General features: G+C 40.2%; 1 protein-coding gene across 2 annotated transcripts in view; it reads right to left on the bottom strand.

Annotated features, from left to right (window-relative positions):
* The window catches only part of atp11b (ATPase phospholipid transporting 11B), a 28,396-nt gene extending 16,814 nt beyond the window's left edge, over positions 1-11,582 (bottom strand). For both annotated transcript variants that reach the window (XM_018757289.1, XM_018757290.1), the window contains exons 1-12: positions 11,298-11,582; positions 6,454-6,570; positions 6,244-6,333; positions 5,961-6,041; positions 5,553-5,660; positions 2,386-2,514; positions 1,958-2,061; positions 1,747-1,794; positions 1,306-1,370; positions 998-1,079; positions 759-909; positions 457-654 (exon numbers count right to left, since the gene is read on the bottom strand). In XM_018757289.1, coding sequence (XP_018612805.1) covers positions 457-654; positions 759-909; positions 998-1,079; positions 1,306-1,370; positions 1,747-1,794; positions 1,958-2,061; positions 2,386-2,514; positions 5,553-5,660; positions 5,961-6,041; positions 6,244-6,333; positions 6,454-6,570; positions 11,298-11,324 — 1,200 coding nt within the window. In that variant the 5' untranslated portion in view covers positions 11,325-11,582. The remainder of the gene's footprint in view (positions 1-456; positions 655-758; positions 910-997; positions 1,080-1,305; positions 1,371-1,746; positions 1,795-1,957; positions 2,062-2,385; positions 2,515-5,552; positions 5,661-5,960; positions 6,042-6,243; positions 6,334-6,453; positions 6,571-11,297) is intronic.
* Positions 11,583-13,858: the final 2,276 nt, after the last annotated feature.

Below are 13,858 nucleotides of genomic sequence, written 5' to 3'. Positions count from 1 at the left end.
ACTGAGACAGATAAGCACCCTTTTTCACAAGTAAAACAGAAAACCTGCCATATGCTCTGAATAAAACTGATACAACGATGTGTCATAATAATGCTATAAAACATATAAATTTACCTCTCTTTGCAATGTACGTCCGCATGCATTTTTGCATGTACTTACGCTGTACGCTGCTGCAACCAAACAGAATTTCCCTCTGGGATTAATAAAGCTTCATTCATTCTACTGTCACAACATGTCCTATGACCTTAGGGTTTAGGTTAAAGCTTTTTAACGGTAAATGTAAGACTCGATTTTGTTATTTATTATTGGTATTTTGTTGGTTGTAAATGTGCATGTTGTACTGCTGTCTGGATGAATTTCTGTGCAGGGATTAATTAAGTACCACCTTTACCTACCCTGTAATAAAACACTACAACACATACATGTACATATGCAAAAAAGAAAAAAGACACACACCTGACCAAGCTCCTCGTTCAGGTCCGATGTGTTGACTTGAGCTTTTTCATTGCTCTCTTCATGGTAGAGATCCAAGTCCCAGCCAATGAAAAACGACCCAAGAAATTTTTGCATTTCCACAGTCACATAAAGAGAAATTGGAATAATAAAATTATATAGGACCAGGAAGGCCAGAAAATCCGAGATGAATTTCAGGATCTGAATGGAGGGAAAGAAAAGACCTGCAAGTTACTGAATAAAGGTAATTAACACAAACGCATATTTTACACCTCTGCACACTGAAAACTTGCCTAGGGACATACCTGGCTGCTGTTTTTTTCCTGCTCTGTCTTCCTGTTGTAAAATGGCTCATCCCACTGGCTGTTAGCCTGCCAGGCATACTTCAGGATAGTACTAAGTGTGGCCTCCAAGAGCAGAATGCCAAGGTAGATTATCAGAAATGTATTCATGGACCTGTAACACGTTTACATGGGAGTTATGAAACAAAGGACAGCTGAAAATCCTTTATGCAGCAAATACTGGAAAATCTCATCACACTAACTTCTCTACTGCTGAACGTTTCTGAGATTTGCTTTTGTAGTTCAAGGCCATCTTCGTTTCCATCCCTGTGTAAACCGCCACACCTGAAAAGAACAAGAAATCAGTCAAATGGGTCTGAAAATGACTTTCAGTATTCAGAACTTCAGCAAGCATTTCAGGGGTAGCTATGTTCAATGTTACAGATCTCCAGCATTAGACACTGATGGTTAATATTGGAAATTAATATACTGGTGCACGGTAAATTACTGTTTAAACAAATATTTTAAGGACGAATAGAATTTTTTGTGGGGAGAGGAGGTGTAACTTTACCAAAAATTTCTCTGGTGTTTTTAAGTCTTGCTCCACGAAGGAGGAGGTTTTCTGGTCCTAGAGGTCTAAAAGCAGTTGAAGAACAACATTATCTTGTCAAAAGCATTACTCATACCTTATATGAGCGCCATTTCAAAAACGATCCCTGCTGAAAAACCTTTCCAGACTGGCATAAGTGCACACGAAATAATCACTTTTGATGTTCGGGTGATTGAGGATTCTGGCATTTTGGATGTAAACATTTCCTTACCAATCCAAGTGCCCGAGTCAAAAAGCAGATAGTGAGAATTGGCCAAGTTTAGCAAAAAGGCGATTCCCAAAAAACAAAAAAACCCCACCAGAGCTACCAATCTCATCTCTAAATAATATGATTGTTATAACCATTATTGAACCAGTCAATGTCGCATGTTATTAACCAATATTAAAGGATAAGACTCTTACCTTACTATTTCTTCTTCATTTTGTTTCACAGTCAGTCGGCCAACAAACCTAAGAAAAGAAACCTTGGACTTAAGCTAATACAAACAAAGAAAAAGCACTGAGAAACAAACCAGTCAGTCTTGTTGGGACACACATCGAACACAAACCTTAATCAGAAAACGAAGGCAGTCTTTGGCCTAGCCAACAGACTATGCAATTACAGCTCATATACCTGTAAAGGTCAGCTTCAGGCTGCTGACATTCCACCATAGCCTGCAGGCCCTCCAGCTTAGATGCTGTCTGGCACACAGCTGTTTCTGGGACAGCACAGTGAGTCTGATGGAAGAGAAGGCCCAGGAAAAGAAGACTTTTTACAGGTTCAGCATAGAGAAAAAGAGTAAAGGGTATTAACAATAGTGTTCATTAGACAAAATGACCACTAACAGTCCTCCCCATCTGCATCACTTTGTTAAAAGAAAGCTTCTACCCAAGTTTGACACCCTGAAGATAATTGCAATGAAAACCACTGGCAAAGTACAACATCCACTTTATTTCATTTTAAAACCAGTACTGAACTGAGTGATCACAGGCCATGAAAAGCATTTTCTGATCCTCTCAGAAAGTAAACAGCAAAAGACCGGAAGAGACTGAAGCACCAACCTTTAGATTTGTCTCTCCATCCAGACTAGCAGTGGTGATGTGACATGTCCCCGATATTCTGTCAGATGATAAAAGCACCAAGTCTGCAGGGAAAGTCTCATCTTTGGCTACTCTGACGATATCCCCAACCTGGAGACAAGCATATAAGCGTGATACTTAAGTTTTCTTCATTATTTTACATATATGCACAAAGAGTACGTTCTTGCCTTTGCAGGGGTATGAACAAGTCTCCACATTAAAGTGGCATATTCCTGTCATTCAATGACGTTTCTGCACTTTCGTACATGAGGCAAGAGATATTTTAGTTGGAACTTCATACAGACAGTAGTACTATGCTCAAATTTATTGGCTTCAGAGTCAACAAACATGGCACAACATTTCAGCAGGCCTGTAAAGATTAAATTCAAGCAGAGTTTGAAACCTTATCACCTTAAGTTTCTTGGCTGTATATTTCAATGACAATGATTTCACCCTCACATCCAATACATGTAGCCCAGTGGGGCATGTGGGAATGAGTATAGGAAATTTTTTGGTACTTAGCCAGTAAGGGTACAAATAACAACGTTGTATTCTGAGGATAAAAACAAATTCTGGATCCTTATTAAATGGGTAATCCATCGCAAATTCAAAAGGTTCTTATACTGCTAGTGATCTGGATTAACCGTGATAGGATTATACACCCTAAACAGCACATTTTTGTTGTCAAAAGGAAGTCAAACAGGCTTTCCTACAGTGTTTTTCTTTTTTTCCATGGAGCAGGGATCACTGTCAGAAGTATAATTTGTAGCCTGTTATGATTTTCAGTTGCTGTTGTCAATACTTTTTCATAACACCAATAGTTTTGAGGACTAAAACTACAAAGGGGTAATATTTTCCCGATATCTTTTAGCTATTATTAGCCAGTTTAAAACTCTGTAGCCATACCAAAAAAAGGGATATAAGCCCCACAGATTTTAAATGCACACCTATAGTGAATTCTAAAACAAGCATTCATTGACAACCCCATAACACCTGATAATTTCCTTCTGCAGAATGCATAAATTAACTACAGGTGTTCTTGTGTGTTCTGTATATTCTTTTACTTGTAAGCCTAATTTTAAATACTAAGTTGTGCACAATGTTAGGCTACTTGTTTTGGTTATGAAATCAATGTGACATCCTGTAGAGTCTAAAGCACACGGTGTGTTCACAATAAGGTTGGAACAGTAAATAAAAGTGGTTGAGAGGTGGTAAGACAACTTCATGAATTGTTCTTTATTAAAAATTGAAAAGCTAAACTACTAAAACACACAACATGAACAACTAATATGAAAGAAATTAAACTTCATAAAATCATAAGCATGCAAAACTCCAGTTCCATCATAGCTGCAGTTATGAAAACAAATGCCATGCTGTCTAAAATAAACAGAGGTCATGGGCTATTGCAGGCTTATTACGTAACAAAGTATCCAAAAAAAATAAATAAATAATAATAATAATAATAATCTTTCCTAGGCCATGTTGCAGATAACGACAAAGACAAAGCAGCCAAACTGGTTTGAAACGCAAACACACTTAGAACAAAGCATTTTCAGAACTCATGTATTCACAAAGTGGACGCACAGCCTGTTCATAGCTAAGCAGCAGAGAATACACCTTCCGCTGGTATAAAAGTAAAGCCACTGATTCTACACCAGTCTGAAGGATTGGAGTTAATTTGTATCCTTATGTGTTTGGCAACCTTTCACACAAATTTTGCATAAACAATGCAAATAAACCAAATGATACAAACAGCCTTAAGATAAAAAAAACAAAAAAAAAAAAAAAAACACACACTTTCATAGAAAGTATATGCAGACATTTAAAACCTCTTGAAAGACAATGAAATAAGACTGTTCTTTTGCAAACAAATAAGATAAACAAAATAGGGGGAAGCTGGTGGCATAGCAGTTACAGCTGCTGCCTTTGACCCAAAGTTCACAGGTTTCAATCTCACCTCCAGTTGGAGAACCTATAAGAAATGTAAACAACCGAGTAGCTTAACACTGTAGGTCACTTTGGAGAAAAGAGTGAGCTAAATAATGTAAAAAAGATTTTAGAAGGGGGGGGGGGGGGGGGGAATCATCACTAGGATGCAACAAAATGCAGGTGTCCAGGCCTTTCAAAAACACCCTTAGTTCCCTCAATACCTTTAGCAGATGTAGACAAGTGTCAGGGAGCTGCTAGCATGTGGAAATTTGTACAGCAATATCCTAAATGAACTACTAGAACAATGTTTGTCTTTTCTGCTAATCTTTTCAATTCCATTCTTAGAAGTCAGGAGTGTTCATCTGAAATTTTCCAAGACACTTGCATTCATTTGGCAGAAAACTGAGGTATAACAAAGTAGACAAGAATCAATACAGCAGGTTTGTTTGATACAATCAATTTGATTGTACACATCCCTCAAGTGTCTGCCTATAAGGAACATTCAAACAGCAAATATAAAGATATTCATGATTGATTTCGTTCATTAATTTACATAGCTACCAGGAGATCAAGTAAGAAGTGAGCCCTAGAAAGGTGGTTTTGGAGACCAGCCATGAACGATGAGGGTTGCAGAAGTTCTGAGGGACAAAGCAAGCTCATTCCACTACACCAGAGCCAAAATCCTTGCGAATGGGACAAGCAAACAACCAGAGGCAGAGGGGTTCAGTATTCAGGCTGGGGTTTATGGAGTGATCAGGTATTGCAATAATATTAAAATTAAAGCTAAACTGCTTGTTTTATTTTTTATGGATAACTGGTTAACTGTTGATTCCTAATCCACAAACTTCCAATAATTCTTAATGGTTCTCAGTGACTAGTGAACATTCTCAAAAGAACCCAGACACACTTCTCTGTACACATCTCATGCAATTGTGGGATGCATATAAAACCTGACAATGTAAAATAAAACCACCATTTTTGAGTGCAATTCCACTTCAAAGAAAAATCTGAAACTGTGGTACAAGTTTCTGGGAAACTGTGGTATGAATACAAAGCCTGTAGTGTTTCAACTGTACCAAAACGGAGAGATCGTATGTAGAAGAACAGAAATTAAATGCAGTCCTGAGACTGACGAGGATGGATAAGAACATTCCATCCATCTGCGAGAGCCACTTCCTTCGAGTTAATGATGAGCACATGAACTCTAACTTGCCACTTACTCTGATACTTTTCGACCTGGTCTGCACCAGGCTTCCACTGCGCACTACAAACACAGGCGCCCCGTTCACCTCGTTGTCAGCTTTGTGCCGCAGCCAGTCCTCGTAACCCTGCCAAAATGGAATGGACAATGTGAGGTTGTGCGATTCTAGACAAAACCAAGACTATTAAACTTGGGACACTAGAACTTTTAGTTTCTTGATTTTGTATGCCCACTCTCGACCATGAGATTTTCAAGCAGATTACACTGCTGCAAGGCTTCATCTGAATTGTAAGGATTACGTTTTGAACGTAATATTTTGTTTAACGCATTAATGGCTACAGCTCTACCAAAACAGAAATTCTTGTTCCAGATTTATACTAAAACAAGGGGGAAAAAAAATATAAGCAGAGGGATACAGTAGACTTACCTGTTTAATAGCTGTTACTGTGATGACAAAGAATAAAGGAAGTCCACTTGTCACAGGTGAAGTAGGAGTGTCTATCATTAACTAAACAGAACAAGGTGATGGGTTCAGTTGAGAGTTTGTGTGACAAAATATTAAGGTGTACAACAGGCAGAACTAGATCAGAACTAGGTGAACTCTACATCATGAGTTTAAGAAAGATTTTGTAAAAATTAATACCTGTTGAAGGCTTTTAAATACCATCATATTGACAAAACCAATGTATGACATACAGCAATGCACTTACCTGGACAAGAAAAATTATAAGAAAATAAAAGTTGGCTATTCTTCTGAACTGTTCAAACAAATTTTTAGGAACAAAATTCCAAACTGTGTACTGCAAAGAAACAAGGGAAAAGAAATATAAATGAAACACAAAATTAAAAAGAAACAAAAACCTAAAACAGGGTTACAATATGTTTGAACACAGAAGAGAAGCTGATTTTTTATAATTTACCTTTGAAGATATGATTCTGTTGTCTGCAAACCTCTGGGGGACATAGTGTCCATGCTGAGGGAAATGGTTTGCTATGTAAACTGTTCTTGTATCACTCTGATGTGGTGGGTCAAAACCCTAGACAATATGAAACAGTGGGAATATGTTAACTTTGTTTAAGCAATTTACATGAGCTTTTTCTTCATGTTCAGCAACAAATATTTAAGACTTCAAATTATTTTCATAACCATGGCCATCACACTGCTCTAACTGAACTACACAGACATCTTTCTTTCCTCCACAATTAGTTCTCCAGTTCATTTTACTACCCATCAACCTTATCTTCACATGCTGAGTCACTCATCATGGCAGAACTCAAAGTGCTCACTGAAGGATGAAGTAACCAGTAACCTGGAGGCACTTGACTCATATATTGAGGCCAGATATTCTGATATTATGTGAAGTTTGCTCTTATGCTTTATTCCTTGTCCTGACACACCATCTTCTTATGTTAATGTATGCGTTTTATTATTGGTAAATTAATTCTATATAAAATGCCACTTCCCTGTGAAATTCCCCCAAAAAAAACATTAAGCAAACTTTTCGATTTTAAGAATAGGACATCCATTCAACCAAGCAGACTTAAATGCTATCAAGCATATCTTAATAGACAATATTAATCTAGTCAGCACAGCACAATAGAAAAGTTTCCTAAGAGATAAGCAGTACATAACTGACCATAAACTATAACATTAAGACAGTATGATCTTTGCACTATTTTATAGTTGGACATAATGCACTTTGGAGCTTTAAATCAATTCAGAGAAAGCAACAAGGGGATCAGAGTTTGACCAAATCATTACAGACAAAGCAAATACTATTAAAAACAGAATTGCAAGATGAAAACTGAATAGCTACAGCCAATGACTATAAACACCTTTTCAGAACATTGTTTCCTTTCATATTTTAGCCACACAGATTTGAAAAAACTAATGATTTTATAAATGGAAAAACTGCAACACACTGACTCAAATGAAATATCGCACCTAGCAAGAGGAATGGTAAATGTATTGTCACATCTCCAGTTAAATGTGAAATTAACACCCAGCAGCCCACCACAAGAAGTATTCAGGATTCACACAAAAAATTAGGAAGGTAAATGTGATTCTTAGGTAAGCAAGAACAGCTGTAAGGCACATAGCTCAAATCTCATTTTGCACACTCAAGTTTACCTGCAGGTGAGAAGGTCAGTGGGACTAATGTACCGGTCAGCAATTTGTCAGCACTTGCGGAACAGTGTAAACAAAACTTAGCCTTCACCCATCTTATCCAATTTAAAAAGGCCAGGGAAAAGCATTACCCAAAACACAAATATAACAAATGTCAGCATGCATCTCATCAGCAATTACTAAGAACTTTCATAATGCAATTACCATATTTGCTACCCAAAAGAAATGCTACTCACAATGAATCACTCAAAATATTGTGCTGGGCCATCCAAGAAAATTACTCACTTCGCAGACAAATACATCAGTTAATATAACCTAGTTGTGAGTTAAGAACTAACAGAACAAGCATTTTCCTAAAAAGGTCCTGAAACTACATGCAACATATCCTAGGTTCAAATATCCACTCTTGCCATGATGCCCTTGAACAAATTTCATACCCTGAATTGATAGCAAAGCTTTAAAAAAAAAAAAAAGTAAATCATTGTGGCCTTGGAGAAATTGCCAGCTAAATTAACAGTAACAGGAAAGAAGAAAGAAAACTGCCCTTGTTCCATACAATGGACATTCCTTAAAATAACACTGATGATGAAATACATCATGACAAGACCGGGGGCAGCACTCCACATACGGCATGTGACATGATGAAGACGGGAGCAGAAAACTAAACAGTACCAAGTCAGCTATTACAGTACTCAGTACAATACTACTACTTTACATGTTTTCATCTGTTCATACCCTGCCTATTCTGTAATATAGATATTGATCATTAGAGTCTTAGCTACAAGTTAGCGCCACTGTGTCAATGTCACAGGCCACAACTCCAAGTGAAACACCATCGCAAATTTAGTGAATGTCTAGCCATCTTTATGCAGTAAGGGCTGTGGTAAGCCGCAGTCAGTGAAGGAAAAGGTAGCATGGATTTAATAAAACAGTAAACCCCAGATGTGACACACACACACACACACACACACACACACACCATCTGAACCGCTTGTCCCATAGGGGGTCGCGGGGAACCGGAGCCTACCCGGCAACACAGGGCGTAAGGCCGGAGGGGGAGGGGACACACCCAGGACGGGACGCCAGTCCGCTGCAAGGCACCCCAAGCGGGACTCGAACCCCAGACCCACCGGAAAGCAGGACCTGGTCCAACCCACTGCGCCACCGTGCCCCCCAGATGTGACACACCATTGAACAAATCTATTCATCGGGGAGTACGGAGAATCTGGTCACCAATGCAATGGTCTTGAGGAAGCGGAACAAGGAGAACACGACATGTCAACACAGACAGCTCTGTGAGTGGAGACACTCAGTCCTGCCAGCCAAGTCAATGAAGAAAACTCTCCTGTCATATTACATTATGGGTTGGTTCCTAATTCGAGAAATACCCCTCCTGAGAGTTCAGGATTGTCTGATGTCTTCATATGACCATGTCTAAGGTTTTCACTATCAGGACAAGAGTTCTACAACTTTTTTTTAAATATTTTTAACCTTGGTTATAAAGCATTTTCTTTACACAGTATGTGAAGTTATGTCAGGTGCAGCAGGTAAAGCCGGTGTCTCACAGTTCTGAGCTGCTTCTTCAACATAAGTTCGAATCCAAGTCAGGGTATGGGGAGCTGGCATGTCCTTCGTGTGTTTGCAATTCTAAAATGTGCAGAAGCACACTAAAGTCAACCACTTCTCTACCCTCCCTAACCAAGAAAACCACGCAATTGTTCGCTACGAGTCGAATTTAACTTCAGACTTAACCCACCTTATCATTGCTATGTCGCGTATTAATATGTTATAACCAAATAACTCTGCAAATATTTAAAAAAAAAGGCAGAAGTTGGTAGTGTGGCCACTAGTCCTCACCTTGCAATCTGAAAGCTCCCACTCAGCTTCTGCTAAAGTAGCTTCGATCAAATCATTTACCTTGAATTACACCAGTAAGTATACCTTGCTGTGTAAATGGGTACATCACTGTAAAAGTGATTATGAAACACTGCAAGCTGATTTGAATAAATATTCAGATGTCAAACATGCTAAAGATTCAAGAACTCCTTGTCCTCCTTTACTGTGTTTACTAAAAACACGAGGTACAACCAGCTGACTCTTAAGGTCAACAGTGACTCAACCTGTATAACAAAAACATAACAAGGATCCTTTATTAATCCCCATGGGAAAATTCAGTCAGGTGGCTAGCGATGTGCCATATTTCAATAACTCAGAAAATGCCTCAGTGTGGAATAAGTGCCCAGCATCGTGAAACAATACGTGAAGTCTATTGCCTCTGTAACAAGGCAGAACATCCCTCTATCAAGGCATTGATGCATTTCGCAGGTTCAAAAACAACTTTAATATCGGACTCTCTTTGAACCGTAGGAGGAAACCAGAGCACCAGGTGAAAACTCATGCGAGCACAGGGAGAACATGCAAACTCATCACGGACCGAGAAGACTGAACCTGCATTCTCTTGCAGTGCTCAAGCACAGTGAGAAGCAGCAACACTGTCCACTGCATCTGGCCAATAAATACAGACAGAAAGATCATCTCATTCACTTCTAACTCACCTTTTAAACAACTGGGTGCAGAAGCATGCATGTATCACAAACTCTACCTCGAAACACCATCAGAATCTATGATATACGACGTCAAAATGCTTTATAAAAAAAACAACAGCTTCGCCCTTGATTTGATCGAAATATAGAACTCGGAAATGTTTGCATCTTTGAAAATGTGCAACTTGTGTAGACAGAGACAAAACTGACACACACACACAGGCATACCATGATGGCATACAAATAACGCATACAAAAAATACCCATGTTACGTAGCCAGAATTAACATTTAACTTCGTAGAAAGCCGAGTCCGTCTTAATTGTACGTTTAAAACTTGGGTATGGCGCAAACACGGATTCACCGAGTGGTTGCTTCTTTGTTTATCCTAAGAATGATCTCACTTCTGGGCAGTTTCCAGCTGAGCGAACGCGTCAGTAACGGAGAGGCACCGCGGCGCCTCGAGCCGAGCGCGTGCCCAACCTCGCGCTGCTTAACGAAACACTTTCCCGCCAAACGGTTACTAACGTCTGCACGGGTTTTTAATCCCCCCCCCGACGTAACAGACACGTTTATAAACATGCCCATGGTATCGAGAACCGGCTCGCTGTGTGTGTCTGATGCTGTAACGCTGCGCACAGTGACAGAACACAATAAGTTTTCCGAACTATTGTTGAATCCTATTCGCAAAATATCCAAAATAATCTTTAAGATTACAGTAAATTAGTAATCATCTTCTTGTACAGTAATCATTACTAATTTACTTCAGCTCGTCGTCGTGCCTCAGACGGGCAATGACTGCGTGTGGCGATACGATACGTGTTCGCTGTGCGCACACACCTTTCAGTTTTGTTCCCCCCCTCTGAACGACGTAATATGAACCTCGGTGTACGCGCCGTGTTCCACGTCAGTGGTGTTTACTGCCCAGAGCTCCGCGCTTGTGAAGGGCCTCCTCGCCTTGTTTTCGTATTTCTACCACGAAGATCAAAACCTTGTCCCAGGTGACTCGCAGACACTAAGACAACGCTCTTTAGACTGATTTACCCAGGGCTAGACATTCCTAACACTAAGGACGCGCGACGGCACTTTGCTCACCAGCTGTTCTCGCATCCAGCGCAGCATCCTCGCAGAAATGTCTCAAAAAAAAAAGAGCAGCGAACAAGCCACTACATAGTCCTCAGAGTCGGTCCCGTTTGCTTTTTAAAAACCCCGGGCGGCCGCTGCACTTCCTCAACATCGTCTTCTCAGCGTCCCGAGGACTGCGTCAGGTCAGATAGTGCGGTGAAGCGCAGCCGCAGCCCGGCGCTCATTTCTAGGCGTTCGCCGCCCACCGCTGGTGATCGGTTCGCGCAACTTCCGCCCTCCGAGTAGGGAAGCGTCTGACAGCTTCCGGAAGTGATGACGCCCGGAAGTCGTGGGTGCGGCCTGACGAAATGAAAACGAAGGCGTGTTACTCACGTCACCGCTTGTTCGTAAATTTTGGGACAGAGCGAAAGTGGCATCTTCGTAGTCCTTTAAATCTCGTACAGTTTAGCCCACTTTTTAGTCAAAAGAGATCTTTTTATAGTATTTTTAAAAAATTCATACGTAAATCGTTCTAAGGATGATTCCTGCATAATCCCCAATAAAAACAGCACTGGCAGAACAAAGGAATGAAAAAAAATGTATTATATTTTTTTTATTGTTTACCAATGTTCTGAATTGCTAAACAAATTTACACTTAAACAAGAAAGTAATCTATTTTCTAAGTGGAAATTTTAACATCAAGATTGTCTTGTTCTCTTTCGGAATTATCCTCTGCTGACTTGAACAGGACTGCAATCATTCTTTCTGCCTCATTAATTATTTTTTACACAATCCAATTTGTCCACAGTTGTGCCTCAGGCTACATATAACTTATCATTTATGTCATTCTTTCTCCCAAAAAAATACTATCATGTGTTTACCCATTTCATTTAACATTTAGTCACTATCTTTTTAAAATAAATATTTATGTACAGAAACTTTACAGTTTAACACTGTTTGCTTTACATTATGTGTTTGACTTTTGTTTTTGTATTATAGTGGAACTTCATAACCTTCTTCATGCATAATCACACCATGATGTTTTCATACTTCCACGCCTGCATGAACAGGAAATACCGTAAAGCCTTTTCATGGTGATTTTGTCATTCATAATGAAGCCCGGTGGTGCTACAAGGTGTTCGAGCTGAACTGACCTAAATAAAACTTAAATCCCTTGTAAATTGTCACGCTTCATCTGCAAATAGCATTAATATTCTATGCTTCATTGAGTCCTGGCACCAGCAGCGGAGAAATTAGTTCACTACTTTGAAGCAATGTCGGCCGGAAACCCATTTACCAAGAGAGCAAAAGACGACTTCAGTATTTCCCACTCTTTTTTATTTTAACACAAAGACAGCCATGGAAATGAGGCACAGCCCTGAAAGGAACGTTAAGGCAGCAGGCGGAAGAGTTATTAATTCTCTCTTTCCTGTACTGCTCTTTCTGCACCTCAATGTGTATAATTTGATTTTGTAGCTACAGTTCTATCTGGCACGGCCTGCTGTATAAAGTGCATTATTGCATCCATAAATTAATATGATGCTCTGCTGGTTGGAATTTTTTGGTTTCGTTTCACAGGAGCTGTCTTGGTGCTCGAATAAAGTGTGGTTACTGAAGCTCATCAACCATTTAATAACGGACACCCTTCACTTCCAGTTCCTCTTCTAGCTTTCCGTTTCTTCTTAACACGCGGTCAGATGCTCTTACAGTTGTTTACTGTCACAGACCACCGTGCACTGGCTGCCTGAACAACGGCTTGCCGGGGTAGTCCGTGCATAATACGTGAGCCGATCGCCGTCGTGAGTGAGTATTGTGTCGCGAATAGAGCTGCCACTTCTGGACTGAGAGATTGCAGGTTCAGATCCCACTTTTTGCTGTAGACTCCTTCAACAAGGTACTAGCTCTGAATTTTTACAGTCAAATTCATCCATTAAATTAACCATCACAGTGAAGGCCCTGGGTGGAATGTAACTGGCCCATCCGCTAGTGTTGTGGTTACTGTTACTGCCTTTGGATCACAGGTCACAGATTCGATTCCTATTGCCAGCTATAGTGCCCTTGAGCAAGTTACTTGCTCTCAATTGCTCCTGTAAACTTACCCAGTTGTGTACACACATACATACACACATCATTTGAACTGCTTGTCCCATTCGGGGTCACGGGGAGCCGGAGCCTAACCCGACAACACAGGGTGTAGGGCGGGAGGGGAGGGGAGGGGGACACACCCAGGACAGGACGCCAGTCTGTCGCAAGGCTGCCCAAGCGGGACTCGAACCCCAGACCCACCGGAGAGCAGGACCCGGTCCAACCCACTGCGCCACTATGCCCCCCCCCAAGTCGGATAAATGAGTAAATAATTATAAGTACCTTAACAGCGTAAGTCGCTTTGGAGAAAAGCATCAGCTATGTGAATAAATGTAACTGCAAATGAATTTTTAGTGGGCGGACAACTGGTTACCTGGATGTCCGGAGTGTCGCCATTATGTGTTCACCTCTCTGTTTACTGTGGTAAAATTAAACTGTCTGACACCTTTCTCAATGTTAGTCCATTTCTCTTAATTATTTAGATGGCTGGGTGGAGTTCAGCATTT

This window comes from Scleropages formosus, chromosome 8 (assembly GCF_900964775.1).
Source record: "Scleropages formosus chromosome 8, fSclFor1.1, whole genome shotgun sequence".
Lineage (NCBI taxonomy): Eukaryota > Metazoa > Chordata > Actinopteri > Osteoglossiformes > Osteoglossidae > Scleropages > Scleropages formosus.
The sequence above is the reverse complement of the archived record's forward strand: the minus strand, read 5'-3'. Positions and strand labels throughout refer to the sequence as shown.